Source organism: Phyllostomus hastatus, unplaced genomic scaffold (assembly GCF_019186645.2).
Source record: "Phyllostomus hastatus isolate PE091 unplaced genomic scaffold, TTU_PhHast_1.1 phas_contig_152, whole genome shotgun sequence".
NCBI lineage: Eukaryota > Metazoa > Chordata > Mammalia > Chiroptera > Phyllostomidae > Phyllostomus > Phyllostomus hastatus.
Window position 1 is genome coordinate 13,375,492 of NW_025333622.1, and position 14,461 is coordinate 13,389,952.

A 14,461-nucleotide genomic window follows, 5' to 3' on the forward strand; every position below is an offset into this window, starting at 1 on the left:
CTTCTCAAGGGTGTTAACAAGGGTGCTAGGGAGAGGAATGTGGGGGGAGCCACCCAGGCCCTGTGTCCATGCCTGAAACTATTCAGAGTCTCCCATCACTACCAGGACTCCCTGCACTTCCTCCTCACGGCTGGCCCAGTCTGCACTTCCCTGACTCTTCCTTGCCTCTTTTCTGGGTGTACTGGGCCCCCTGGAAAGTAAGCTCCTGAGCAGGTATTAATTATGCCTCCTAGTCTTAGAGAAGATGCTTTGAAAGAAGCAAACTCTACCCATATAACACCTCTCTAGAGGCGAGGTGAGGAGGGCAGCAGAGATCACATCTATAGGCTGAGCTGTTTGTAAAGCTGGATGGGTATTTCTTTTGGGGTGGCCTTTCCTAACCCTACAGGCCATTTCTCCAAGCCCTGTCCTTGGAGGTGAGCTTTATAAAAAAAATTGATTGGGGAGGAGGGAAGAAAAACATCAATTTGTTGTTCCACTTACTTATGCATTCATTGTTTGTTTCTTGTATGTGCTCTGAGCAGGGATTGAACCTGCAACCATGGCATATTGGGACGACGCTCTAACCAACTGATCTACCAGGCCAGGAGAGATGAAATTTTTTGTTTGTTTTAGATTTTATTTATTTTTAGAGAGAGAGGAAGGGAAGGAGAAAGGGAGAGAAACATCAGTGTATGAGAGAAACATCTATTGATTGCCTCTCGCATGACTCCTCCTGAGGACGTGGCCCAGAGTCCAGGCATGTGCCCTGACCTGGAATCAAACCAGCCACTTTTCAGTTTGCTGAAAGGATGACGCCCAACCTGCTGAGCCATGCTGGTCAAATGCCCTCCTCCAGGCCCTGAAACCCACTCAGGACTTGCCGTTCAAAGACTCAGGTGACTAGGGGGAACTCACTGGCTCTTCACCTACCCCTCAGTATCTCCTATAAGTGTTCTTCCAGTACTACAGTCTTCTTATGGCTACACCTATGCCTAGGTATGGCTGTCATTACTACGGGTCAGAAAAACGGCCTCCTACGGGCCCAGCTCTCCGGCCCCACTGGCCGACTCCCGGTCTCAGCCATTGCGGCTACTCCTCCCCTTCTCTCCAGCCCTGTGCTCCACAGGTTTCTACCACAGCAAGGGCACCGCATGCCCACTCTTTCTCTTTTCTCCTCACTCTCAGCGAAGTGCTGGGGGTAGGAAGGCAGAGTTAGTTGAAGGCTTACCCAGAATTTCACAAGAAAAAAGGCATTGGAAGGTCCCCGTTCAAAGAGCTCCTTGAGTCCACCCTTTTTCTCTGGGAACTTGTCATAGATCTGGCGGATGTCCACAGCTTCGAGGTAGGGGTCACTGTAGCTAGGGCTTGACTGGCCAATGTGTACGAACAGGTGCTTGTTGTACTGTGGAGAGAACAGCTGGTCTGAGGGCGAGGCGGGGGCAGCAGGGTGGACAGAACAGACAAGAGCTCGGATCCCAGCCACGTGACCTGGAGCAAGTGACCTCACCTCTCTGGACCTCAGTGTCCCCACTGGTAAAATGGAGACAATCCAAGGACTGAATGTGAAGCAAAGTTAACGGTATGAAGCATCTGGCGCAGAGTCTGGCACCCAGTAGGTGCTCAACAAGTTGTAGCTGTTATTTACATTATTCTTAGTCTGTCCTCTGTCACTAAATATCTTTAGGCAAGTCTTTTTCTACCTTTGGGCCTCTGTTACTTCATCTGCGAGGAAAGACCACTGACCTAGATAAGGCAGTTTCAGACTGGGCTCCACCCTTGGAGACAGGGCTGGGTGCCTCTGTAGCCACAACCAAAATTGACTTTTCTTGTGCATACTGGGCTTCTGAGTAAGAGCTGGTTTGATTACTAGGTTCCTACACTAAAAAGCAAGTTTGAGAACGCAAAAGTGAGACAGCCCAGCCTCCTTCAAATGCGACTTTGACCTTTGCAGGTGATGCAAGACACTGAAGGGGACAGGGTGAGGGCAGGGCTAGGCTCCCAGCTGGCGTCCCAGAGATGCGGGTCAGACTCAGGAGACTCGTCAGAGCCACAGGGAAAAGATGGAAGAGCAACTCAGGACTGAGAGACGGATGGGTTGGGAGGAAAGAGGACGGGAAGGGAAGCCCAGGGGTCTGGGATTGAGCAGGAAGCTGGGAGGGCCTGAGAGAACAGGGATGGGCTAAGAAACCACGGGAGGGCGTTGGGATGGAAGCAACAGCTACACAGGGAGAGGTAAGGCCAAGCGAGGAAGGAAGGAGGTGGCTTGAGGAAGGAAAGGAAAAGGAAAGAGAAGGTAAGGGAAGGAAAGGCTGTAAAGGAATGAGGAACCTAAATTAATGCCCAAAGTGCAGTTGGGCAGCAGGGCTGGGTGAGAAAACCAGAAGCAGGTGGAACAAGAGCTGGAGAAGGCGAGGGAGCTCCAGGGTGGAAGAACGGGCAGACAGAGGCCAGGACCTACCGTATCAGGGTCTTGCTGCTGCTCCAGGAAAGCAGAGAATTCCAGCATCCAGAGCTTGGAGCTGGCCACACTGCGTCCCTGCCATGGGGGCGCTGGGGGCGCTGAGGGCGATGGGGCGGGTCCTGAAGCAGACTCAAACCCTGCAGGCAGTGGGAGAGGCACATGGGATCCTGTTCACACACACCCTCCCTGCCAACACCCTCTGTGAGGACCCCAGGCCCACCAGTGAGACCCTGTGCTGGCAAGAGGATCCCCTGTCTCCCCTAAAGGGGCTCTGACAGGGGTGTTGGAGGAGCGTGCAAAGCACTGGCTGGGGGGTCCTGGAATAGCCCTGGCGGGGAGGTACAACTCAACTCCCTTGGCCCAGAAAACTACAATCCAGCGAGACTGCATGCTGGATGGGTGGCTGTCTGCTGGGCTGAGGGGGCTTCTACAGCAGGCTCTGCCAGGTTCTCACCCTCAAGGAGCTTCTGGTTCAGCAGGCAGCCGACCAGATAAATCTATGATTATATGCAATGACGTAAGCACCATGAGAAGAGAGTTCCTGTTTGGTTCCCTGCCATCTCTGTAGCACCTAGAACAGTGCCTGGCCCAGAACAGGCGCTCTGATACAGGTTTGATGATCAAGGAAGTCATGAATGGGATAAACTGATTAGGTATGCACCCAGCACTACAGAGGAACCCCCAGTCCTATTCCAGGTGGTCAGAAAAGTTCTTTCTGAAGGGGATGTCTGAAAAGAGTCAGGCAGTAGACGGCAGCAAGTGAAGCTAGGAAGAGGGCACTCCGAGCAGAGGACAGCAGAGGCAGAGGTCTGGAGGCTGTGAGATGCTCTGTGAGTTTGGAAACTCAAGTCTGTGGTAGAACTGGAGAGAAGGGCGAGTTTACACCAGTGGCAGGAAATAAGGCTGAAGAGATGGGGCATCCAGCCAGACATGCATGAATTTGGCTTGAGAGCTCAAGAGAGACTTGAGGATTTTAAGCAGAGCAGTGAAATGCTCAGGTCTGCATTTCTGAAAGATCCTATTCCAGTTTGGAGGAAGGTGGGGCAGGGTGAGGCAGACCAGAAGCACAGTTCCTGCAGGGCCTGTGTAAAGCAGGGCAGTGAAGAGAAGGGACACAGTAGGGACATGAAGAGAGCACCAGCCCAGGCCAAGGGGACTGAGGGGGTGACAGCAGTGGAGCTGACCTCCAGAAGACACCAGTGTTCCAGGCTGGGAGTCTGGTGATGAATGGGGCCCGAGTGCTGAGGTCGGAGGAAGGAGACAGAGAAGAAGCGGTAGTCAGAGGGGTGGGCGAGGGACTGCGCCAGACAGACACATTAGCCTGTGCTTCATGCATCAGCTAGCTGAGTGCCGGACAGGGCAGGACACACGGAGCACACGAACAAACCAGCCATGGGTACTGTGATGACAACAGCCATAGATGACAACAGTCAGGGGCTGGGTGGGGTGCCCCTGCCCTGGGCAGGGCAGAGAAACCTGAGCCACAGCCCAGATGCAGGGAGGGGTGGTAGTTGGGAAGGAAAGGAGGGAAGAGAGAGAGGAGAAAGGTGAGGCCAATGCACCACTGCAAGCACCACCCGAGTTTAGATTGTACCCCCTGGAGGCCCCAGAGAGTCATGAAAGGGTTTTATGCCCAGAAGCAACATGGTGAGCGGGTGTTTTAAAAAGACAACCAGGTGAGGCTAGGCGAATTACAGGGTAAAGAGATGAGACTGGAGACCAGGAGCCAGAGCTGGTTAGAGGGGGCTGCAGTAATCTAGGCAAGATCTAGGAAGGCGGGAGCAGACAGCGAGGCCCTGAGGACCACAGAGGGTGGACTGCGCAGGGCCGACAGCAAGCAGCACTGAGGAACCTAGATGGGTGGCAGGGCCGCTCTCAGAGTAGGGAGAGCCAGGCCCGAATGTGGGCAGGGGTGAGGATCCTGTCTTGCCCTGTGTAGTGGGAAATGGTGAGGGACCCTCAAGAGAAAGAGGCAAGGACAAAGGTGGTCACCTGAGCTGTGCAAGGGGATGAGCTCCTGTGCTGGCCCAGCTGGCTGGACTTTCGCCTGCCCCACCCATGCTCCCCACCTCTTCCCAGGAGGGTGTCTTTACTAATAAAGGTTCCTTTTCACACTGGAAAGTTTGAAGGAGAGGATTACAGGGTCACCAAGAGGGAGGCCATCTCCGGCACCACGGAGTATGAGGCCCATCTGCAGCCCACCCGCAGCCCACAGGAGTGAGTAGCAGGGGAACAGCACCCAGGGTGCAGGCACTGCCCTTCACACTGTGCGTGCCCCCACAAGCCTGAGCCCAGGCTGGGAGGGACAACAGGCACCCTGGGTGGCAGGAAGGGACCCGCACATGGAAGATGAGTGTGTGCTTGGGCGGGGAACGGGTGGAACCAGGAGCCTGGAGTACATGGTCTCGGCACAGGCCAGGGTGGCATCTGAGAGGCAGGAGCTGCAGGAGCATGACAGGCGAGGGAGCTGTGCACTACCAGCCGACCCACCTGGTAGAGGCAGTGAAGGCTGGACAGTGTAGGTTTGTTGAGAGAAAGGTTTCACACTGTGGGAGACAGGAGAGAAGGGGTGTGAGCCTTGGGCAGGGTGCAGCCCCAGAGCCTCGAGCAGACCCCATCACTCTGTGCGGCAGGCCCTGTTGGTCTGGTCATCAGTGGCCTTGGTGGGCTTTGGCCTCCCACGTCCTCTCCCGCCAACTCCCTCAGGTTTCATGGCTGATTCACAGAAGCAGCTCATCTATTGAAAAACCCACACCTCCCTGAACCCTCTCTCCCAGGCCAACCAGAGCCCTGGTTCCTAGCCTACTCCACTTGGGGTCCCAGTGCTGGCCCTGCTATATACCATGGACAGACTGAGATTTTAGCAAATGCACCCAAGGTGTCCACAATATAGACCAAACTGCCACCTGAGACCAGGAAAGCCTGATCCCCAAGTTCAAGGCTGTAATAAAAGGTGGACCCGACCATACTCCTGTCCCTCCCTGGGGCCCAGGCTCAACTTCCTGAGTTTATGGACTCAAGGTCAGCTCAGCGAGCAACTGATGGCAGGCCATACTCACTCATGGGATGTTCCGGCTTGGCCCGGCAAAGCTCCTTGCCAAAACTGAGGAGGCAAAAAGTGTAGAGTCAGCGAAGCCCATTTGCACAAGGGCCCTGGTGTGGGGAGACAGCACAGAGGCCTCAGCTGGAAGGTGAGGCTGGAGCCTGGACCAGTGGGTGGCAGGGTGAGAGTTAACGTTACTGTCTAATACTGGCGACAGCAACATCCCAAAGTGTGTCTTAAGGAACTCTAGACTCTGGACATGCTCTGGTTATATGGCGCTCCTCGGGAGAAACACCTGCTTCGGTACACAGAATCTCATGCGCCTCTGTTCGAGGCCCGGTGCATAGCAGCATGTGAGGCTTGGAACAGTCCTGGAGTCAGGAGCCCTACTTGGCTCCAGGTGCCCCAGGCTGACTTATGCACAGAATCATTTTGTGCCCCTCTGTGGGCTGGCGCTGCCTAGAACTCGTTCTGAAAAAAAATGCTGGGCAAGAGCTTCACGAGCATAGGACAGGGCCTGTTGCTGGCCCCAGGGCAGCTCTTTAAGACCCACTAAGTCCCTAAGCCAAGAAAACCCTGTGAGGACACAGCCCAGGAAAGGAGGAGCCTTTCTGGACCATTCTCAAAGTGTGACCAACCTGACCACGGCTGAGAGGCCAGGTCTTAGGCGGAAACATTTACAATACTAACAGGGGTTTGTTCATGGACACCAGCCCTCCACCTGGAAGGAGAGCAGTGCCGAGTACCTGAGGGGGCATGGAGACAAGGCCAGCAGTAGGGCCACTTGGGGTCATGCTGGTGCCGCACCAGAGCCTTGACTAGCCCCCGTCCTAGGACTTCAGCCTCCCCTTCTGTAAATGGGGCCGACTCTGTAGAGCTTCTGGGGTGGTCAGCTAATGGGGGCAGCTTTGCCTCCTGTGAAAGGTCTGCTGTGCCCCTGCCATGGCCCCGAGGAAGGCGGTTCCAATACCAGCTGAGCCGGGACCCAGCATGGCCCTCTGTCCTCAGTCCCTCCTTCCCCCTGGCTCTCCTGGCCTGGGAGGATTCATGCGAGAGAAATGTGGTCTGGCCAGTGCTGTGGCTCCACAGGAGGGGGAGGAGCGAGAAGGAGAGGACTGGTTTGGCCTCTGGCTCCAGGCAGCCCCACTTACCCCGGAGACTGCTGGGCAGCCAGGGCCCCGGGCGAGGGCCATTTTACTGTGGAAGGCTGTGGCGGAGATGATCTGGGCGGATGACATGGCAGCCATGCTCTGCAGGGCCTTGTCCTTAGCTGCCTGGTCCTGGGGAAGACAGCGGAAGGCACGACCTCAGCAGGGTTTGCTCTGGCAGGCTGCAGTGAGGCAGGGAGGGGCTGTGGCCAGGGAAGCTGTCCCACTGCCAGTGGCCAGAGCCCTGGACTAGGCCCGAGGGGACCAGCTTTATGTCCTTGCAAGGCTATCACTTTGTTTCATCACTGAGCAAGTCCCGTGGTTTCTTGGATCATCTTCCTGATCTGTCAAAGAGGCATAATACTTGCCCTTCCTATCTGATCAGCACTTAAAGAGACTTTGGAGACCAGAAGTTCTCCACATCTTTCAATTTACTAACCACAGGGCCACTTTGAGAGCAGGGATGACTCACTGATTGATTGATTGATCTATCTATCAGACTAAAAAACAACTTTTTATTAAAGTATAGTCAGCATACAATAGTATATTAATTTCACATGTACAGAATAGTGATTTGACATGTAGGTGCCTTACGATAATCTCCACACAAAGTCTAGTAACCATCTGTCACAATGCAGTTATCACAATATATTACTGGCTATATTCCTGTGCCACACCCTGTGGTTTATTTACTGTATGACTGGAAGTCTGCACGTCTCATTGCCCTTCATCCCTTTCACCCTCTCCCCACCCCCTCCCTCAGGCGACCACCAGCTGAGAACAGGAACCTTTCAGTCCTGGCTCACCTCCACACCTCTGGTGGCTGGGCCGCACCTGGCTCATGCCAGATGATACTTAATTATCTGTCAGATCCCCCTGGGACGGTCCCACGGACTGTTTGGAGGCACAAACAGCCTCCTGTGCCTCCGGTGTCTCAACCTGGCCCTGCAGGTGCCCGCAGCACACACTGCCTGTTACAGGTCAGAACGTAAACACTGGCCATCTGCCCTCCGTGGGTCCAACCTGAAGAATGGATTCACGCTGCACAGGCTCTACATAAATAAGCACTCATGACACTGCTAACAATAACAACAATATTATTACAAATAATTTTTTATACTTCTATAAGCCTGGCTCCTATTCTGAGCTCCCCAATTCCTAAGGTCTTTAAAATCGACAAGACAACATTCTTTTCTATATTTCAAAAAGCCTAATAAAAACTGTGTCTTTGCCCAAAATAAGATCTCATATGCAGACCGGAACAGCTAGTACTGTTTGGTGTGTATGGGTTTACCGGGACTGAAAGGCTGGATCATGTCAACTCAGAAGCTCTGATTAGAAATTCTACGTCTTGCCCTGGCAGGACAGCTCAGGTGGTTGGAGCGTCAGCCTGACATGCCAAGGGTGTAGATTCGATCTCAGTCGACGCACCTACAAAAACCAACTGGTGCCCTGACCGGTGTGGCTCAGTGGGTTGGGCATGGTTCTGCAAAGTGGAAGATGGCGGGCTCGAGTCCTGGTCAGGGCACATGCCTGGGTGGAGGGTTAGATACCCGTACGGGGCGCACAGGAGATGTAACCAATAGATGTTTCTCTCTCTCTTTTTCCCTTCCTTCCCCCTTCTCTAAAAATAAATAAAATCTTTTAAAAAAATCAACCAATGAATACATGAATAGGTGGAACAGCAAATCGATGTCTCTCTCTTTGCCTTCCTCTCTCTGTCAATTTTAAAAAATGTAAAAACAGTAACATTATAGAAGGAAGAAAGAAAGTCTACGTTTTAAGGAAAAACGCGCACTCTGTAACCAGACCTGACCCGAGCGATGCCGAGTGAAGAACGGCCCTGGCCGGGTGGCCCAGCTGGCTGAGTGTCGGGCCAACCCGCCAAAGCTGCACACTCAATCCCCGCTCAGGGCTCACACAAGGAGCAACCAGTGAGTGCATCAGTAAGTGCAACAACAAATTGATGTTTTCTCTCTTCAAATCAATAAATTAAAAAGTAAAACAAAACAAAACAAAACAAGAACTGATGGAGGTCCTCGTGGCTCATAGGCACTTTTGCACTCAGTCCCCAGAGCCTCCTGAGGAAGGAATCGCTGTGGTGTTAGGCTCAGAGGTCCAGGTGACCCACCCAGCATGCCCGTGCCACACGGTTGTGGGGCCACAATGCAACAGGTCTTCCACTTGGCCTCTCAGGGACTTTTGTTGCTCACTTGGCAGAGCTGGCCCACGGAAGGTCAGGAATGCTATCTCACTTGATTTTGAACATCACAGCACTCCTGTGAGGCTAGCAGGACCAGAAGGATCCCCATTATAAGACGAAGAAACTGAAGCTCAGAGAGTTAGGTGACTAGGGTGCTGGCGGTGGTGACAGTCTGCCCTGGGAGCTTGGTCCAGGTTGGTCTCTCAGCGCACCTCTGGATCTCTGCGGGCGTGGTGGGGCTGCGCAAAGCAGGATGAGGAGGTATGTCAGGTTTTGACAGCATGGGTGTACACGACAGAGGGCACAGGACCCGACTCACAGTGGTGGGGTCATCCCCAACCTACTATCCTTTTGAGGCCAAACACAGGCCTTGCTCTCAGGTCGTCTGATCATCACAGGGAGCTAGCAAATAACCAGCATGAGGTGTGCCTCTTCCCCAGGACACTTGCCCTGCTCAGAGGCAAAAGCCAAATCCGACTGGGTCACTGGCCCAGGCCCTCTGGACATGAAGAACACGCAGGTCATATCCCAGAAAGCCTGTAGACCCTGCAGTTACAACTGCATCATGAGGCCACAGAGCTCCAACCACTCAGCTCCGGCCACTCGCATCCCTTCCCAAGAGCCGACCTAAGCAAGGCACTGGGGCTCCCGGAGCCACATTCTCCACGGGTGGAGTAGGGATCAGGGGAGAGTAAGAAGGATATTATGGGGAGTGACATCAGTGACCAGGCTACAGAGTCAGGGAGTCACTGAATTTTGGAGGGGATCTCAGACACTACTTTAGCGCTGTCATTTACAGAGAGAGAGCTGACTGGAGCTCCGGAAGGGGCAGTGCCTCGCCCAAGATCACTCAGCACAAGGGCAGAGGCAGGCCAGACTGGGCCCAAAACCCGGAGGATTTCTGCCTGACCTTGCTCTGAGACCCCTTTGAGAATATGACGCAATCCCCAGACCAATCTTCATGGGAAAATACGTAAGCATGGAACTCTGCATATTATTTAGGGGACTCAAAGCTCTCCTTTATGTCTGTCTAGTGGTCCACTGAAGGCTGTCCCTAGGCCTCCAGTTAGAGCCTGTGGACAAGGATAGGTACAATGCCTCCAAGCAAACACGAGCCATACAGCCAGGCTGCAGTGGAATTAAAATTTCCCCTTGATGACTCAGAACACTGGAAAGGTTCTTCTCCATTCTGGTCCCCGCCTGGGGTCCCAGTGAGTCAGAGGCAGGCCGCTGAGGGGAAATGCAGGGCAAGCTGGGTTCCGGAACCCTCAGGGTGGTCTGGAGGTACATGTGCCAGCCTGAAAGGGAGGGATGGACAGCTGAGGCCCAGCAGTTGTCCAGGGACAAAGGGGATGGGGGACAGCTGGGCTGATGGCTGGGGAACAGAGCTGAGTTGGCAGTGGGGTGTGACTCCCTAGGAGTTCCCACCCACTCCCTCAGAGCCTCTGGAGTTGGGATCACAGGAGCATGGACTGCTGGGGCCACACAGGACCTTCAAGGCCATTTATTCCAGGGCTTTTAGACGGAGTTCCAACGTGCTTTTGAAGTTGAGAGCCATGGGCATTACAGGTGAATTGGAGGAGGGGCCTCTGGCTTCTGGCCTGCTCCTCACCAACCTAGCTTTGACCAGAGTAGCTCCTTTGATAACATATTGGAGTGATGTTTTGTTTGGGAGGGAAAACCCAAAGGGGCTTCTATTGCCTAATAAAAATGCTTGTAAACTGCTGGTCTTAGTCTAATGCCCCCAAATATTAGCTCTTGCTACCAAGTGGCTGAGCAGCCTCTGCTGTGAGCACCTCCGTGATTCGGCCCTTCCTCCTAGCATTCACCACAAGGGGCCCCGGGCTCCCTAGTCTGTGGGTCGAGAGACCTGAGTCCTGTGGGGACCAGGGCCGCCCTGAGGGGAATGCTGCCAGCAGCTGGCCCTCCACTGAGCAGTCACCTGTCACTTGCTCCTCAAGGAGGGGCTGATCCAAGGGGGGAAGGAACTGCCAGTCCCAGAGAACAGGGCACGGGGAGGAATTCCACCTGCTCCTGCAGCAGCATCCAACCCAGGCCACAACAGGGCCTCCCATGCCTGACCACCAGCAGGCTCTGGTGGATGGCACCAGCCAGGCACTCGGGGAGCTCTCAAGGAGTGGGGTCTGGAGGGTCATCTGCTGTGATCTGGAAAGGGCACTGCCCCTGGGGGAGGGAGGGCACAGCAGAGGACTGGCATGTGGCCCCCGGCAGTCACGCATGGCTCTAAGGTCAAGTGTCCCTCCCTGTGTGGACGGAGGTTACAGGCTGAACTCTGCCCTCAAGAACACCAAGAAGCATGCTGGCTCCACACACAGGCCATGAACACAAGGGGAAGACTTTTCCTGCTGGAAAAAGAGCCCCAGCTTCCTGGAGGCAGCCCCATCTGTGCCCCAGTCCTTCCTCCCACTGCTGCCATCAGCCTTACCTTTAGCTTGGCCTGGATCTCACGGGCTTTGCGACGAGCCAGCACCTGGATGTGGCTGGAGACCTATGGCAAGAAGAGAGGGCTCCTGACCCTACTTCGAAGATGCCTATGTGCCCAACCCCGGCTTCCTGACCCTCAGCCCTCCATGGGCCTTAATCCACATGGGTGGATTGAATGAACAAATGGATGCATTAATGAGTGAAAGGAAGTGTGGTCCTCAGTTCTGGCTAATCCAGAGTTTAGCAATGAATAAGAGTACAGTGCCAGTGCTTCACTTTCTGTTCTCTGGTGTCCTGGAGAAGGACAGGGAGGGGGCTGCTAGCTTCCCAGGAAGACAAGGGACTTCCTCCCAGGTGACAGCAGCAGGGGCAACAAGGAATATGAACTGTCTGTGGCACACCAAAAAGAGACAACCCCTCCAAGCTGGCCCCAGTGAGAGCCCACACTCGTCCTGTGGAGGGCCTCGACCACCCTGGGAGCAGGTGAGTACTGGATACCTATGCCGGGGACACATATCCGTTTCCCGGGCCCACCTGCTTCCTGGTGCGGGTCTTCCCTGTCCGGAGTTTGATGTAGCGGGCAATCAGCTCATTCCGACCTGTGGAGACACCAAGAGTCATCAGTGGGAGGAGAAGGATAAGAAGCAGGCAGACGAGAGGGTCGGAGAGGTCCCATCCTACATCCTCTGCCCACCTTCAGTGGCTACTTGGAGTGAAGACTCTACAAGTTCCTTCTTGCCATCCTTGGGTCCTAGGGATCTCCCAGCAGCAAGAGGAACCTGAGGCCTTGCCGGGGAGCTAGTAGCCTGAAACAAGGCGGTGCCAGGGCCATGGGCCTCTGGCTGGATGCACAGCTTGAGGAGCCCTCTTAGATTTCCCTCCTTATCCACACGGGCTACCTCTTCACCTCTGCCCCACAGCAGCCTGACAGCTGCCCCTCTGCTCCCACCTCCTCCTGGGACCTTCTGCACATTTTGGGAGGCTGCAAGGAGATGCCTGGGCCTTGGCCCTTCCAACATGCCTTGTCCTGTCTGTGGGCCGCAGGGAACATGGAGGACGTAAGTGCTGAGATACTGAGTACGGCCAGAGAGGAGGCCCGAGGCCCTTAACTCAGATAAAACCCAGGCCAACCACATTACCAGCTCCATGGCTCTGAGGAGACCAGTCAACAGTTAACAGTGCTCCCCTCCCCTGGCCCCGCCTCTGAGAGGCTGATGCCACATCTGAGGGATCCTGGAAAACTGTAGGAAGCCACCCATGTACCCTGCTACCACAAATGAGATTATGAAAAGGGGTTCCCTGTGTCAAAGAGCTCACCACCCAGCTGAGGAGGGACATGTGCCCACCCAATGGCTCCAGCTCGTGCTATGACAGGCAACGTGCAGTGTATTCTAAGGATGAGGGGCCGGTACAGGCTGGGTGGTCAGGTGAGCCTGCAGCTGGACCTGGACCCCTGGGAGGATCAGACCTAAAGAAGGGCATTAGGTTGGGGAAAGAGAGGCCTCAGAGCAGCAGCTCTCACTTCTTTGCTTCAACTCTGGGGCCAGAGGCCACAGCCAAAAGCCTGCTCTGACCTGCAGGGCCCTGCTGAGCCTGGAGGGCTGAGACTGTGAATAAGGGAGCTGCGGATACAGGGGGAGGCAGGGCGAGTGGGCCAACTGCCATCTGGGTTGTAAAAAGAGCACACAGCCAAGGCCATGCTGGCCCCCCAGCAGACCTTTCCCCACTGCCAAGGCTGAATTAAGGGGCCACCCTCAGGAGGTCTCCTCTGGCAGAACATTTGCTGGCCTGGAAGCACTGGCCTGTGTCCGGAGGAGTCGGGGGAGGGCCAGACCCTGGGGACACAGCTCTGTGGGCTGGTCTGCACCTAAAACCCAGGTCCTGCAAGATGTCTCTTCTCAAAGCTTTCCAGGGAGAGGTATCCATAGGCGCCTTTGCAGTCCAGTGAATGTCCTACGCTACATCTAACTAGGGGCACTCACGCTGCAGTTACGAGGTGCTGTTTTCACTGGTAAAAGAGCTGAGTCACCACCACCAGGACTGGACCGGGTCCCAGAACTGGGAGCTGGGAGCCAGGTTCTCGTCCAGCGGCTCCATACAAGGTCTGCGGGACCTCTGCAAGCCAGTTTCCTCTGCGGACCCTCAACCAGCCTTCTCTCTTTAAGCCTAGGCCCTTTAAAGGTTTTCCCCCAGATTTTCCCAACCACATTTTTACAGACTTAGGAAACAGAGTTGCACTGTGGCTCCACGACAGCTCTCTATGGCTCAGCTTCCTTTTTTGTAGAATGAATGCAACGTACCCCAGGCCGTGTAGGCAGTCTGGCTCAGAGGCCAGGCGGGGCAGAGAGAAGGCTCCTGAGAGTCAGTGTGCCGGCTGCAGTGCTGATGGACGTGGTATTGAGAAGGATAAGCTGGAGAGTCGTGGGGCTGGTGGGAAAGCTGGAGGGATGGGGAAAGCAGGGGACACTCTAGTTCGGGGGGAGACCATCTGGGAAGTGGTTCTGGTGCTGCTTCTCCAGCCCACACCTCACACACAGGTAGCAGCTTATCAATTCTCTGTCTTTTCCTGTTACATTCCCAGTACCTCAGAGGAAGGGGCCACATCTCACATCTCCACTCAAGTCTGTATCTCCTGGCACCTATTTGTCAAATGAATGAATGAATGAATGAGTGAATAGATGAATCCACTAGCAAATCCTGATGGCTCTATCTTCAAATTCTGCCTAGAATCCAGCCACTTCTCATCACCTCTCCCTGCATGGTCTGACTGCCCTGCTCTCCGGCTAGACTCTGATGAAAGCCTCCCTCCCGACTCCCCTCATCCCAGTCTATTCTCAGCACAGTGGCCGCAGCGATCCTGTGGCTCAAACACCCTCCAATGGCTTCCCATCATCCTCAGATTAAAGCATCTACACCCCGACAATGTCCTGGAAGCTCCCACAGGATGGGTGCACAGTCCCCAGCTCAGCCCCTCTCTGATCTCATGCCACCAGTCGTCGGGTCTCCTGGCTGTTCCTGGAACATGCCTGGCCCACTCCCACCTCAGGGCCTCACACACCCTGCGCTCTGCCCCAGGGACCCACGTGTCCCTGATGGCTCCTTTCCTCAGATTCCTTGGTCTTGGGACATCTTCCCTGACCGCCCCCTACGGAAAGCTGAGATCACCGCCCACTCACCCT

General features: G+C 54.8%; 1 protein-coding gene across 7 annotated transcripts in view; it reads right to left on the minus strand.

The window, feature by feature from the left end:
- TEAD4 (TEA domain transcription factor 4) overlaps window positions 1-14,461 on the minus strand; it is a 67,785-nt gene that overhangs the window by 14,988 nt on the left and 38,336 nt on the right. For 4 of the 7 annotated variants that reach the window (XM_045830491.1, XM_045830492.1, XM_045830495.1 and 1 more), the window contains 8 exons: window positions 11,817-11,881; window positions 11,284-11,346; window positions 6,638-6,766; window positions 5,503-5,546; window positions 4,934-4,989; window positions 3,628-3,684; window positions 2,441-2,580; window positions 1,211-1,384 (listed from right to left, as the gene is read on the minus strand). In XM_045830491.1, coding sequence (XP_045686447.1) covers window positions 1,211-1,384; window positions 2,441-2,580; window positions 3,628-3,684; window positions 4,934-4,989; window positions 5,503-5,546; window positions 6,638-6,766; window positions 11,284-11,346; window positions 11,817-11,881 — 728 coding nt within the window. The remainder of the gene's footprint in view (window positions 1-1,210; window positions 1,385-2,440; window positions 2,581-3,627; window positions 3,685-4,933; window positions 4,990-5,502; window positions 5,547-6,637; window positions 6,767-11,283; window positions 11,347-11,816; window positions 11,882-14,461) is intronic. The other 3 variants (XM_045830496.1, XM_045830493.1, XM_045830497.1) reach the window with 3 other exon arrangements.